At 45.9% G+C, this 15,575-nt stretch overlaps 1 protein-coding gene across 2 annotated transcripts in view; it reads left to right on the forward strand.

The window, feature by feature from the left end:
- The first annotated feature begins 206 nt into the window (after window positions 1-206).
- Window positions 207-15,575, forward strand: part of CWH43 (cell wall biogenesis 43 C-terminal homolog) — a 56,676-nt gene continuing 41,307 nt past the window's right edge. Inside the window, exons 1-6 of one of the 2 annotated variants that reach the window (XM_040966039.1) lie at window positions 207-249; window positions 1,745-1,936; window positions 7,861-7,981; window positions 8,331-8,485; window positions 12,868-13,069; window positions 15,177-15,265. In XM_040966039.1, the coding sequence (XP_040821973.1) occupies window positions 207-249; window positions 1,745-1,936; window positions 7,861-7,981; window positions 8,331-8,485; window positions 12,868-13,069; window positions 15,177-15,265 (802 nt within the window). Of the gene's footprint in view, window positions 250-1,743; window positions 1,937-7,860; window positions 7,982-8,330; window positions 8,486-12,867; window positions 13,070-15,176; window positions 15,266-15,575 lie in introns of those variants that run through there. The other variant, XM_040966040.1, reaches the window with a different exon arrangement.

Below are 15,575 nucleotides of genomic sequence, written 5' to 3' on the forward strand. Positions count from 1 at the left end.
GGCCGGGTTGGGCGTGGTGGGAAGAGGCGCACGGCGGCCGCCCCACCCCGCCGCGGCTCCACACGTGGGCCAGAGGGCGGCAGGAAGGACGGCTGGTGGAGGACTCGGCCAGGGGTCTTGGGGGCGCGGCCGCAAGCTCCGGGGCACTCCGCGGCGGGGTCTCGGCCGCGCGGCTTTCCTAGAAGGCGCCGCTCCACGCCGCGGCCATGGCCTCCCTGGGGAGAGAAATCGTCCTGGAGACCCTCTTGGGTAAGTGGACGCCGCCCCGCCGTGCGCTCGTGGGCGCTAGCTGCCCTAGCCCGGTCTCGGCCGGGTCGGCTGTGTTCCCGGAGCAAGAAAAACACGTCCGTGCCCAGAGTGGTGATGCTTATCATCCCCTGGGAACTTCAGTTACCTAAGGGAATCAGAAAAGATCGTGACACCTGCCGGAGACGTTGCCCCTCGATCTCGAGGTTCCCCAGGCTGTCTGCCTTGAATCTGCGCGGCTAACACGCAAAAGCCTGAACGGGCACTGGCTTCTCTCCTCTGGGGCGGCCGCTCTCAGCCTTGGGCCAGCAAGGTGGCCCTAGTGGCGACTGCACACTTGGCCACTGGGCCTAAAACACGAAGAAGCCTTTTATTTACTTACCAGCTTTGCGGTGCCCCTGGTAATTAGCGGTGTTAATTCTGTAGGAGCGGTCGCTTTCCAGCTGGGGTTGCCGGAATCCCCACTGCCCATGATGAGCCAACAAAGTTTGTTAATTTCTTTAAGTTGTGAGCTGGATTCACAAAGTGGAGTGTGAGCCTCTTTCCTGGAATGTGAGTTTCTGGGAGCAGGTAATTCTCAGCTCGGACTCGGATGGCGTTTTTTGTTTTTTGTTTTTTTTCCCTGGCTCAGCCTGTGTCTTAAAAGTTGGGAGATAATAAAGACCATTGACTGTCAATAGGCTCTCTTGGTGTTAGACGTCCTGTAGATTTGATCTCAGTCTTACAGCTCTGTCCAGTTGGTTGCAAGGTCTGTTTCACTGATTCAGAAAGGGAGTTTGGGAAGAAACCCAGGAGAAAGTTGTCGGGCAGGTGGTTTGAGGGCTCCAAATGGCTCAGGCATCAGTTTGCCCCACTACTGAGCTCTTAGGCAGTGGCTGCAGCTGCTGTCTTGTTCAGTCAGTTGGTTGGCCTGTGTTCTTGTTTCGCTTGCTTGATTGAACATTTGTGTGAGAGAAGGGCAGAAACAGTGTCATCTTCACGTGTCTTGGGATTGTGTGAGGAGAGGTGATGTGTGTTGATACCAGCACAAAGCCTGCCTGTGCCCACAGGGGCTAATTATGGTTGCACAAGACTGCCCAGTCCAGTCGTTGGCAGAGGTGCAACTGACTGCGGATCAGGGCGTTCCACTCCCCTGGCTCTGCCTCCTAAGGGTTGGGTGGGTCTGCGTCACTGGAACCTGACTGCAGCTCAAGTCAAGTGCTTTTTGATGCCATCTGTGGTGGGAGGAGGCATGGCGTGCTGCTGGAGGTGCCTCCTGAGCTTGGTAGTTTCTCATCATGAATGATACAACCGAGTTAAGGGAAGATGACCCAGTGGGGTCCTAACAGGAAGCCACTGAAGGGAGGCCTTGCTGAAGGGACTTGATTAAAGGAGGTAAATAAAGGCTGCAGGGAGAACAGCAGAAGCCACTCCCAGCCCCAGTGAAATGGGGAGGAGGCAGGGCTACTGCTAGAAACAACCAGAGTGAACGCCATTTCTCTCTTTACATTTTTTATAGGATATGTTTCCTGGTCTCTGTATCAAGATTTGGGACCGATGATCTACTACTTTCCCTTGCAAACACTAGAGCTCACTGGGTTTGAAGGGTTCAGTGTAGCTGTCCTTGCTCCAGTGTTCCTGACCCTTGCCTCTGTCTGGACCTTGGTTAACAAGAAATGGGTATTATCTCTGCTGCGGATAATTACTGTGGGTAAGATTGCAACAACATTTCTTTCACATTTGCTTTAAAGTGAATACAGGAAGTTAAATGGTGCAAACGGTCCTTTGAATGCTAAATGATTGAACCAAAAAATGAAAGATCTGTCTTTATATTAGTAGAGAAATTTTAGTAAAAATAATAGAACACTAGATTGAATCTATGTTTTCTGTGTTTTAAAGTTTCTGCCTAAAAAAAAAAATCACTGAAATGAAGAAGGGTACTGTGCCTTAGGGAACTGTTTATTCTTTTTTCCCACATTTGTTTGTTTGTTTGTTTGAGAGTTGCAAGGAGAGAGGGAGAGTCAGATCAATCTCCCATCTGCTGGTTCACTCTCCAGAGAGCCACTATTAGCCAGTGCTGGGCCGAACCAAAGCCAGGAGCCAGGAACTTCTCAGATCTCCCACATGGGTTCAAGGGCCTAAGCTCTTGGAGCATCTTCTGCTGCTTTTCCCAGGCTACCAACAGGAAACTGGATCAGAAGTGGAACAGCTGGACACATACCAGCTCCCATATAGGATGCCAGTGTTGTGGGCAATGGCTTTACCAGCTATGCCACAATGCCACAATCTCCATTTTTTGGTATCATAATTTATTTACTTATTTAAAAAGGCAGTGTGACATAGAGGGAAAGGGAGAGAGGGAGGGAGAAGAAAGAGAGAGAGAACAAGTGAGTGAGCTTCAATTTGTTGGTTCAGTGCTCAGATGCCTGCGACAGCTAGGGCTGGAGCGGGATGAAATTAGGATCCTGAAATTCCATCCATGTCTGCCTGTGGGTGGGAGGAACCCAAGTAGTAGGGCCATTAGCTGCTTCCTCCCAGGGCACACAGTACCAGGAAGTGCACCTATTCCAAATGGAGTGTAGGCATCCCAAGAAGTGACTTAGCGCATTGTACCATAGGGCCCACCCTCAGCTCTTGAATATATTGTGTTCTTCTTTCCAGTTGTGACATGATACTCATAGACACCATAACAAAATTATTACCTCATGAATGTGAAAATTGTGCATGACAGTTAGCATAATTGAAGAACGCCTACAGACCAGGTATAAAGAAGGTCCACAACTCCATCAAAAGGGGGCAAAAGGTATCACCAGTTTGTTGAAAAAGAAATACAATTAGTTCTAAAGAATACAATAAAATGTGTAGAATGCATATTATGCACATATGTGTGATCTCACAAACAGACCAGCAAAGAACCAAACCTAACTTTGGTATGTGGGAATGGAAATTGACATAAGCTCTGCGGAGCGTAACTTACCAGTTTTCATGAAAATGATAAATATGAACAAAATATTTCACCTCATATTTCCACTTCTAGTCACACAGTCTATAGATATGCTAACACATGTTTAAAACAGTAAACATGCAAGATTATTAATTATTGCAGGAACATTTATAAGAAGCCTAGATGTCATCTTTCTTGCTTGCTTTTTGTTGAAGTTTTTTTTAGAAGAATTAAAAAAATATATTTTGAAAGATAGTTACAGGGAAAGAAAAAGATAACAAGATCTTGCATCTCTTGGTTCAGAACCCAAATGGCTACAAGGGTTGGGGTTTGCCTAGGCTGAGGCCAGGGATCAGAGGCTTCTTCAGAGTCTCCTGCGTGGGAACAGGACTCTAAGCACTTGGCCCATCTTCTACTACTTTCTCAGGTGCGTTATCTAGGGATCTGGATTGGAAGTGGAATAGGTGGGGATTGAATGGGTTCCATTATGGGATGAAGGCTTTGCAGACAGCAACTTAACCTGTAAACCTCAACACTGGTCAACGTCATCTTTCAGGGGTAGGTTGATTACATTTGGCTTTGAAACTTGAATCACTATAGAATACTATGCAGTTCTTTTAAAAGAGTGAGAATATTATTTGTGTAATAAGGTAGATATTCTTTAACATATTAAGTGAAAAAGTAATACATTATTGAACAGGGCATGTGAAATGCTAATATTTGTTGAAAAAAGTTCAAATGGAAATATATTTGGCATTTTGTTAAAGATTCAATATTTTTGTTTTTTTAGCACATATAATAATGTTTTTTCAATAAATGTTTGTAAAGGATAAAAAAACATTTAAAAAATCAGTTATTTATTTGAAAAGTAGAGTTACAGAGAGAAGTAGAGGCAGATAAAGAGAGATCTGTTGGTTCACTCCCTACATGGCTACAGCGGCCAGGGCTGAGATGGGTCGAAGCCAGGAGCCAGGCACTTATCCAGATCTTACACCTGAGTGTTAGGGGTTGCCCTCCACAGCTTTCTTAGCACCATTAGCAGGTAAGCAGCTTGAAAGTGGAGCAGCTAGGACTTGAACCAGTGCCCATAGCAGATACTGGCTTTGCAGGCAATAGCTTAACCCATTCCACCACAAGGCTGGCCCCAAGACAGTATCATAGTTGCTGCTTGGGTGAAGTACCTGTAAAACCTAAAGAGAGATACAGAGGAAAAACTTTGCACTGGATATCTTTTATGCTTTTGGAATTCTGAATTTAAATATATTATAGTAGCAAAAAACCAAAAACAAAATTTCACTCTATACTCACTATCACAAAAGATAGAGATTTTTATTATTAACCCACACTAAGAAACCTTAGAGAAGTATGGGCAGTAATGAAGTGAGGAGATAAGGCTATAGAGACTAGACCTCAAAGGTAAAACACCTGGGCCCCAGCTTGGTGAGGCCATCGTTGGAAACTCTGAACTTCTCGTATTGCTCCAACTTAGTTTCTCTGTTTTTAAGTAGCTTTCATTCCTCAGCCACACTGTGTAGTTCTGTCTAGAGATGGTCACTTTTGCAGAAGCAGTGCCCGGAAGTCACTGGGCAATGGCGGGCTGTTTTCTGTCTGTTAGGCCCAGAAGAAAGCAGAACACAGTACTGTGAGCACCATGGTTCCTCACGAGGGTGCAAAGCTCTTGTTTTCAAAAGAACTCAGGCTCACAAAGAATAGTGGGAGAGGCTCCAGAAAATTGTGCCTGTTGGCCTGGAGCCATGTCTTAATAGGCTAATCCTCCTGTGGCTCTGGCATCCCATATTCCTATCTAGCTCCCTGCTTATGGCCTGAGAAAGCAGTGGAGGAGGGTTCAGCATTTTCCTAGGAGCATTACTGAGCCCTGGACTGCTCAGGTCCTTGTTTCTGGGAGTGATTGCATCAGCGGCACCTGTTGATGGCCTTTGCTGGGTGCTGCTTGTGTGGGCTCTGCCTACAAGGCCACCAGCTAAGCTGTTACTGGGAAGCTTTTCATGTGAGAAGTCCAACTCTGGCTCTGCAGCTTCTGGTAGCCATCAGGGTTATGACGTAACATATGTCTAAGGTGGGTATGGTGGATGTCTCTTGTTTCCCTGGTACCATCTTCATCTGTACACCTTTTCATTAGGAATGAAAGTGGGTTTCTATCTGAGAAAGCAGGGTCAGAGATGGAAGAGACCAGTCACTGGCATGTTAGCTTCCAAGCAGCTGCTGACCTTTGCTAATGCTACACAGCAGATGATGGAAGCCATGGTTGCATTAAAACTCGCTTCAGATAATTCTTGGGACATGAAATAACTTTGTGTTATATACTATCTTTCCTCTGGCACCTCAAATATTCTAGAATAATTACTATGTAGTAAATATGAATCTAATTCATATGCCCATCAATTTAGATTATTTTTGATCCACTAAGCTGGCTATAATGGCCTGGGAAAGCAGTCGAGGATTGGCCCAAGGCCTTAGGACCCTGCACCTGCATGGCAGACTGGGAGGAAACTCCTGGCTCCTGGCTTTGGATTGCCTCAGCTCCAGCCATTGCGACTGCTTGAGGAGTGAACCCTCAGGCTGAAGGTCTTCCTCTCTGTCTCTCCTCCTCTCTGTGTGTCTGTCTTTCCAATAGAGATAAACAAATTTTTTTTAAAAATATGGACAATAACAAGTGTTAACAAGGACACAGAGAAATTGGAACTTTTATGTGTTGCTGGTTGAAACATAAGGCTAATGAAATGATATAGCTGTTTTGAGAGACAGTTTGTCAGTTTTTCAGCATTTTAAAGAGTTACCATAGGAACCAATCACTGCACTCCTGGGTTGACACCCAAGAAAACAAAAACTGTGTCTACACAGAAACTTGTACATAAATGCTCATAGAAGTATAATCATAGGTCCATGAGCTCTGGGGGCAGGGGGGTCCAGTGGGACCTGTGTCCTTGGGCCTGCTGGTATGATGGGTGCTAGGTCCATGAGCCCCTGGGTTGAAAGGTCTGACGGGGCTCAGGTTGCCTGGCCCAGGTCCTTGGATCTGCCTGTGAGGTGGGTGCCACATCCATGAGCCCCAGGGGCAGGGAGCTTGGTGGGGTCCTGGTCATCTGGCCCAGGTCCTTGGGCCTACCTGTAAGGTGGGTGCTGGAACTGTGAGCTCTAGGGACAGGGGGTCTGGGGCACCTGGGTTGCCTGGCTTAGATCCTGGATCCACTTGAGTGGTGGATGCTTGGTCCATGAGCAGGAGGTTTGGCGAGGTCTGGTTGTCTGGCCTGGGTCCTTGGACCTGCCTCCTAGGTGGGTGCTGGAATTGTGAGTCCCTAGGGAGGGGGTCTGGGGGACCTGAGTCACCTGGGCCCACCCATGTGATGGATGCCAGGTCTGTTAACCCCTGGCGGCCCGGGGTGGGGTCCATTAGGGCTCAGGTCGCCTGGCCCAGTCCTTGGCCTGCCTGTGCTGTGGGTGCTGGATTTGTGAATCCAGAGGCAGGGGATCTAGAGAGACCCAGGTTCCCTGCCCGGGTCCTTGGACCCATCCTCTAGGTGAGTGCTGGGTCCGTGAGCCATGAGGGCAGGGGGTCCAGTGGGGCCCAGGTCACCTGGCATGGGTTCTTGGGCCCACCTGTGAGAACTGGTCCTCCACAGTAGAAAAAACATAGTAGACATCAGGCCTTAATGCTCATAGAGGCCTTTGCAGCCCATTGGGGCCTGCAGAGGACTTCTGATACCAAAGCAGAGGAAAGAAAACCACAAATTGGACAACTATCCCAGCGAATGATGACAGCAAATATCTGGGTGAATGGAGACTCTAAGGTTCACTGTGTCAACCAATGGACATTGGAAGGGTTTCCTCTTCCTTGGATCAGTGAGATTGATAGCATTTCAGAGCTGTTACAACCACCTGGGCAGAACCCTCGGGGTGTGTGGTACATCAGGATCCTGGGTGGGTATCGAGTGGCTGTTTCCCATCCCTGGCTACTGGGCGATTGGGAGGCTGAGTATGGCTTTTCCTCTTATTTCTACCCTACTCCATCCCCCAAAACAGGAAGAAGAAATAGAAAATTTAGAAACAATGATCACACCCACTTTCTCCTAACCCTTGATCCTTCCCAAGATGAGCAACTATGTAAACATCTAATTTTTTTTTTAAAAAAACACTATTCATAAAAGCAAGAAAAAAAAAGCGTGTGGGAGGGGGAACAACCTGATTGGGTATCAGTCAAAGAATTGCAGTCTATGCATCCAGTGGAATATTTTTTAGCCATGAAAAGAAATGAAATACTGATATGTGCCACATCATAGATAAACCTTGGAAATGTTATGCTAAGGGAAAGAAGGCAGTCACAAAAGGCCTTGTAGTATTCTGTTTATATTAAATGCTCAGCATAGGAAAACTCCATAGGGACAAGAAGATTAGTGATTGACAGGCTGGTTGCTGGGAGGAGAGGGCATGGGGAGTCTCTAGTGGGTATGGGGTTTATTTGGGGGAGGGTGATAAAATTTGTCTGGAATTAGATACCGGTAAAGTTGTATAGCTTTAATAAACAGGCCAAAAACTATTGGGTTGAGTTGAACAAAATGGTACTTTTAAACTCTCTTTGGGTGTAAAGATGGTGTGAGACCCAAGATTTGGCAAATGTAGATGGAGTGCCAGTGTATGCTTGCTGGGATATTCAGTTCTCTCTCTGTTTATAGGCAGCCTAGCCTCCTTCCAGGCTCCCAACGCCAACCTCCGGCTGGTGATCCTTGCACTCGGTGTGTCATCCTCGTTGTTGGTGCAAGCTGTGACTTGGTGGTCGGGAAGTGCTTTGCAAAGGTATGGTTCTTATCTTATGCTCCTGCAGACACACAAGCACACTTGCCAATGGGACACACTGGGCCAGGAGTTTCAAGCTGTTGCTTTTCATTATCCACATGGCCTTGTGGAATGCACCTTCTTATCCTTTCCACCAAAGCAGGGCATGATTATTTGCCATCAATCTTGAAAATGCTGTCAGCATTCAAGAAGTATAACAAGTTACCCAGTGGGCTAGGCAAAGGCTAAATCAAATGCATTGTTGAGAACTGCCATCTGGACTATTTCTGCTACTCATCCTATGAGACCTTAAAATTCACAGGGGACACAGTATATTGAATTCACTTTAAAAATACTTTCACACTTACAGGTATCACAGGCTCTGGGGATTCATTTTAGGGCAGATTCTTCTCCTGGTGCTCCGTATATGGTACACTTCACTCAACCCAGTCTGGAGTTACCAAACATCCAACAAAGTGATCCTGGCATTAAGTACCATAGCCACACTGGATCGCATTGGTACAGGTAAGAATGTGCCCAGGTAATTTGACACATTTTCTCACATGGATTTTACTTTTCCCATACAAAAGTGCACATCTTAAAAAGGAAATCTGCCTGACAGCTCCATCTTAGTTTTCCTCCTCTGAAATAGTAAATGGAACAACAAGGGGGGATTAGTTTCTGGCAGAAGGCACTCTTTCTTTGTCAGTAGAAACGAGGCATGAGAAGAAAGAACCACTTTTGGCTTGAATCACTGGGTCTCTGTAGGATACCATGAAAAGAAAGAATCATCACTGGGTCCTTACAGGCTGCTGGGACCAGGCAGGCCTCACAGGTGCAGTTCTTGCTCAGCTCCCTTCTACTTCCTCGACCAGGCTCTCTGGATTGGGACTATCCATCCTCCACCTGCACGCTGACCCCAACTCTTCCCCAGCTCTACACTGGTTCCTGTGATCTCTGGCCATGGGAACTACACGATCTCTCTATTCCTCCTTCTTCTCCTGGGAATCTAATTATGATGGTTTGAAGCCTGGAAAGTAAAGAGACACCTTGCACATTGACATTACCTTTAACATGTTCCGTGTCTTTTTTGGGCCAATGTTCTCTGAGACCTACATACACCCGACCTAGATGTTTCCTTATGGGCTACACTGACTCTTCTAAAAAGAAGGGAGAGGTGTTACTGCTTTTCTGTTGACTTGCTCCTGACTGTTTATATAACTCTCAGTGAGTCACTGTTGTTTTGTGAGCACAAGAGAGGAATCCTACAAATCAATGGAAGTTTATAGAGTATTTGCCCCTATGATGTAAATGCTGGTATAGAACTACTTTAGCTCCAGTTGTGTTATTTTTAGTATTTATTTAGAAAGGCAGTTTTTACAGAGAGAGAAAGAAAGAGAGGCTTTCTGTCCACTAGTTCTCTCCCTAATGGCCACAATGGCCAAAGCCAATCTGAAGCTAGGAGCCACTTCCAGGTCTCCCACATGGGTGCAGGGACCCAAGAACTTGAGCCATTCTCCATTGCTTTTCCAGACCATAAGCAGGGAGCTGGATTGAAAGTGGAACAGCAGGAACAGGAACTGCTACCCATGTGGGATGTTAGCACTTCAGGTGGAGAATTAACCCCATCCAGCCCCAGTTTTGGAATGGAAAAATGTGAGTTGGGAGAATTTATGCAAGGAAAGTAGCTTCATAACATTAAAATGAGTTGGAGAATGTAGAACTCAGTCTATTCTTTAATTTAAATTTTGTGTTTCAATAAAAACAATAACATTGGCCCTGGTACGGTGGCCTAGGGCTGAAGTCCTCACCTTGAACTTGTGGGGATCCCATATGGGTGCCGATTCTAATCTTGGCAGCCCTGCTTCCCATCCAGCTTCCTGCTTGTGGCCTGGGAAGGCAGTCGAGGATGGCCCAGTGCCAGAGTCCAGCTCGAGCCGAGTTCGGAGTTCGGGAAGGGTGCATCGAGTCGGCGATAAAGAAAGACACAGACACAGACACTTGGTGCGTTTTCACAACAACTCAAGAAAAGGCTGTCCTTTTTATTTACTGAGACACTTCACAAGCTTCTGCACAAGCAACTAATTATTCTATTTTTACTTCAAGACTAAGGGGCCATGTACAGACATTTGGTCACTCCGTCTGCATTTCAAGGCTAAGCAGGTGCCCCTAAAGATAATTTTGCAAAATACTGTATTCATATTCTTCAAAGCAAACCATTATTTATTCCTCAACAGTAGCCATGGAGTAACAGCCAGGACTCGAAGGCCAAAGCACATGCGATTACCTGCTAATCAGTAGTACATCCCTACCACATTTTTATTTCTACAATTTACCCATTATTTAATGGGAAAATAGGTTACAAGGGAAAATCCTAAAATCTAAAACAGAAATTTCAAATGTTAAATCTCCCTACAACTATAGATTTTACAACCCCATAAACAATGAAACAATAATCAAAAGCATTTTTTGTTAATAAAAGCATCCTTAATTCCTCTAGCTAAAAATTATAAAAGCAGCTAAAACAATTACATTTTCTAGGCTCCAAAAAATTGCCAAGACAGGCTAGTCTTTGAGATAACAATGTCTTTATTTATTGCCATAGCAGTTTCAGCTCTCACTCCCATTACTTTGTAAAATTCTTATTAAGCCATTTCCCAGAAGGCATGCTATATATCTGGGCCCAATTTCAGGGCAATGGGTAGGTACACAATAAGGTGTTCAGAAATGGCATGAGTTTAATTGTACTCCAGTGCGCAGTAAAGGCCCACTCACCAAGACATTATCAGTAACATTAACTCTCAAGTTCACGTTGGTGGTAAAAGCCATCCCACAGGGGCAAACAATGCCTCAACAGATTACAAAATTCTTAGTGGGGTGCTTGAGTTTCTATGCAAAAAGGTGATGAAACTGTGTCAAGGTGGTCAAAGAGAAATCTGCTGGGCCTTGCCTAACAGCTGGAAACTCCCCCGGGGCCTTGCCACACAGGGGAGCTGTTCTCTTCACACCTTCGTGCCATCCACACCCACTGCATGGACCCCAGCAGCCCAAAGCCTTGGGACCCTGCCCGCGCATGTGCGAGACCCCGAGGAGCTCCTGGCTCCTGACTCCTGGCTCCTAGCTCCTGGCTACGGATTGGTGCAGCTCTGGCTGTTGCAGTCACTTGGGGAGTGAATCATTGGACTGAAGATCTTCCTCTCTGTCTCTCCTTCTCTCTATATATCTGACTTTGCAATAAAATAAATAAATCACATCTAGAGGTGGAAACTTGGCACCTACATTTCTCCTGGTAAAGATAAAAACTTCAGAGTTTTGTTTATAATTCCTGACTCAAATTTTCTTTCATCTCTGAAGTCTCTATGACCTAGTTGCTGGCTCTCCATCCACACCTCTGTTTCTGTCTGGACCTTCTTTTCCAAAACTGACCCAAGTATTGGAACATAGCAAGTGCTAGCGTCTCTGTGTGTGTGTGTTTAATAGTTTTGTTAGAAGACTTGTTGCCTGTCTAGGGAGAAGTCACCACACTAGAACACTGTGTTTAACTCAGGCAGTTCAGATTAGATACCTCTCTTCTCCAAAGATGCTCTGCCTATCTTCAGATTTCTGGCCTCCCCTCCGTCTCCATCACCCTCTCCTGCCCTAACCCCACCCTCATAGTTGTCAGCTCTGCACCTCCTTCTTCTGTCAGAGTAACTTTTTGCCTCATTATTAAACCCAGCACCCAACTGCACAGGCAGACACCCAAGGCTCCCTTCTGTCCCACAGAGGACTTCACAGTGTCACAAAGCAGACATGCAACCGGTTCTCTCTGATATTTTATCTTTTTTTAATGATTTTATTTTTATTTGAAAGGGGGAATTTACAGGGAGAAGAAAAGGGAGAGAGGAAGGAAGGGGGAGACAGAAAGAGAGAGAGAATGGGAGTCTTCTACTGCTTCATTCCCCAAAAGGTCACAGTGGGCAGAGCTGAGCCAACAGGAGCCAGGAGCTTCTTCTGAGTCTCCTATGTGGGTGGCCAGGTCCCAAGAACTTGAGCCATCTTCTACTGCTTTCCTAGGCTACAAGCAGGGAGCTGGATGAAAAGTGGAGTGGCCAGGATACAAGCTAGCACCTATATGGGATGCCAGCTTAACCTGAAACGTCACCACATGGACCTCTCATTCGGTTCTTGTGAAGAGAATTCTCCTGCTGGCATATGCTCCAGCTGTGACATGCTTGTGTGTGACGTCATGTATGGCTTGGGGCCTCTTGGTTTAACATGGCTGTGAAGTGGAGGACAGTCAAGGAGCCACTCTGGGTCAGTTTGAATCCCAGTGTCTATTAGCTGTGTGACCTTGGACAAGTCACTCGATGGCTCTGAGCATATTTTCTGATCTGTAACAAGAGATTAATAATGGATCATATATCATTAGGTTGTGAAAATTGAATGAGTTAGCATAAAGGGCTTGGAGCAGGGGTTGGTATACAGTCCTGTTCAGCCGTGAAAGTGCTGGGTATACTATGGGAGTGGGGACCTTGTTCTCCTGAGCAGGAGTCTGGTGTCCTAGAAAATGTTCCACTCGAACTGCCTGCACCTGCTCCCCGAACATGTTGATTACTTCTGTCTGATATATTTTTGCTCATACTGTCAACTTCACATGAAATCAATTCCTCTTCATTTTCAGTGGTCAAATTCCAAAATGCTTGTTCTCCAAAAGCCATTGCACGTAGCCCACCTGTGGTCCTTTCTCATACTGAGCCACTATCGGCACGTTCTGCGTGCAATTGAAGTTGCATGCCATAGCCCCTTCTGAAGCCAGTTCCTTGAAGCCAGCCACAATGGTCTCCTTGCTAGAAGTCTGTTAACAATAGTGGGCAAATTTCCCTACAATTGAATTTTCTAATTTTTATTTTTATTTTAAATTCTAGATGGTGACTATAGTAAACCTGAAGGAAGGAAGACCCGCAAGGCAGTCAAGGGGGAGGCCTCCAGATCCAACTGGGTGTTGGCAGGGGCTGCCTTTGGTAGCCTTATGTTCCTCACTCACTGGGTTTTTGGGGAAGTCTCTCTTGTTTCCAGATGGGCAGTGAGTGGTCATCCCAATACAGGACCAGACCCTAACCCATTTGGGTGAGTTTGGGTTGGGAAGAAATCAAGAATTCAGCAGTTAGGGCTGGAGAAAGAAACATATCCTTTGCTGGACACTAGTTCTGTGTTAGCTAGACTATTCCCCCTCCCATTCTCCCTAGAGAGTAGAAGCATTAAAGGAGATTACTCTGTGCTTCCTGGGCTTGTCCCTGTGAGAAAGGGTGGCTGGAAAAAAAGCTGGTGGGGGGTCACAGCTGGGCACAACTAAGAGGTTCTTGGTGTTCCTGCATGGTCACTCTGAGGAACCCACATAATGGAGGCTTTTGTGAGGGCAGGGAAGGTCTGGCACTGCCTGGCCATGTCCATCAGACCCTCTGGTCACAGTTTTGGGCATTTGGCGCACACACAACCATGGTGCCTTAATGAGAAAATGCTTTCTCTCCCTGTATTCTCTACAAGATGGAGATAATAATGGCCTTTGCTTGCTGATTTGAGAGGATAATAATCCAAGTAAGGGGTGGGCAGTTGGCACACCGGTTAAGATGTGGCTGTGATACTTGTATCCTATGTAAGAGTGCCTGTTTTCAGTCCTGACTCTGCTTCCCATTCCAGCTACCTGCTAATAATGCTCACTCGCCCTTAGAGGCACAAGGTGAAGGTTCTAGTGCTTGGGTCTCTGTCACCCATGTGTGAGACACGGGTGAGTCCTTGGCTCTTGCCTTTGGGCTCTGCCAGCCTTGGGAGAATGAAGCAGTGCCTGACAGATCTGTGTCTGCTACCTTTCAAATAAAACAGAAGTATAATTAAATACAACTAATAATACAGATTAAGTCTTAAACCAGTGTGTTTAAACAGTAAGTGCTGTATTTTTAACATACTAAAAACTTCATGAATTCTGGATTTTTAAGCTTACTTTGTATTACAGCTACTGAGTGAATGTCACTATTGTAGTTACTCTTGCGGCTGATTTCTGCCTTAAGTTTAATTTTTTCCTTCTTCTCTCAAGTTTTGCACAATAGCAGAATGAAGTATTTTGTGATTTTTTTTTTTAGATTTTTATTTTTATTATTTATTTATTGGAAAGGTGGATATACAGAGAGGAGGAGAGACAGAGAGGAAGATCTTCCATCTGATGATTCACTCCCCAAGTGAGCGCAACGGGCCGATACTATGCCGATCCGAAGCCAGGAGCCTCTTCCGGGTCTCCCACGCGGGTGCAGGGTCCCAAAGCTTTGGGCCGTCCTTGACTGCTTTCCCAGGCCACAGGTAGGGAGCTGGAAGGGAATCGGGGCTGCCGGGATTAGAACCGGCACCCATATGGGATCCCGGGCGTGCAAGGCGAGGACCTTTAACCACTTGCGCCACTGCGCTGGGCCCTGTGATTATTTTTTAAAAGCCATACAACTATCAGTCATTTTTCAAACTGATGGTGGGCTCAGGAAAGCAGACTAGAGAACAGTATGGAGTCGTAGCGAAAAAAAAGAAAAAAAGACAAACTAGAACAAACTCTGACTTTCTCATTTTGCCTTTGAGAGAGTGGTTTAAAGCGCCATGTGCCCCTTATGAACTAGAATCCAGTAGACGGATATTTACATTGTCTAAGGAAGACCGCACATATCATTTATGCCAGGTTTTTGTGACTCTAGTGTCCTGACGGTGTGTCATCCTGGTTCCCAGTGTGCTCTCATGATCTCATTGGACCTTTTTTTTCACATTACGTCATTTAAAAAGAGACTTATTTATTTAGAAAGTCAGAGCTACAGAAAGAGAGAGACAAAGAAATATCTTCCTTCCAGTGGTTTATTCCCCAGGTGGCTACAACGGTCAGCACTGAGCCAGGCTGAAGCCAGGAGCCAGGAGCTTCATCTAAGTCACTCACATGGGTGACAGAGGCCTAGGTAATTGGGCCATCATTTGCTTTTCACAGGTACATTAGCAGGGAGCTGGATCACGGTAAAGCAGCTGGGAGGTAAACTGACACCCAAATGGGATGCCAGCATTGTAAGTGTTGGCTTTACCTGCTACTGGCCCCAACATTGTCTCTTAAGTGTACCTAGTAAAAGGAGGTACATTTCTGTTTTATGTCATATGGGGCAATGAAATATTAATAACATTGGATGTCTCATGCTCTTTTTTTTTTTTTTAACAGAGGTGCAGTTCTGTTGGGCTTGGCAAGTGGATTGATGCTTTCAACATGTCCATGGTCTTATGCTCCTGGTTTAATCTGGTGGGCCACAGGTAAGTAGAATTTGTGTGCAGTTATGCCATTATTGAGTTTGGTTATCCAGCTGACTTGCAAGCATATGTACCTGTAGACTGATAATAGGTACAGCCTCACAAATGATCTGTTGCCAAGTGGGCTGTGCTACCAGCCGCAGCTCCAGTACTTGTAGCTCTGATGTCACCTGCGTCATGGGGGATCATCTGTTCCAGGTTCTTCCAACTTTATTCTTCCTCTCATTCAGTGACTGTCCCATTCCTCCTCCCAGCACCACCAGATTACACACCCACACTACTACCTTCTTGTGAAAGTACTCCTGCAGTGCTG

Source organism: Ochotona curzoniae, unplaced genomic scaffold (assembly GCF_017591425.1).
Source record: "Ochotona curzoniae isolate NIBS_2020 unplaced genomic scaffold, NIBS_Ocur_1.0 scaffold_4505, whole genome shotgun sequence".
In the NCBI taxonomy this organism is placed as follows: domain Eukaryota; kingdom Metazoa; phylum Chordata; class Mammalia; order Lagomorpha; family Ochotonidae; genus Ochotona; species Ochotona curzoniae.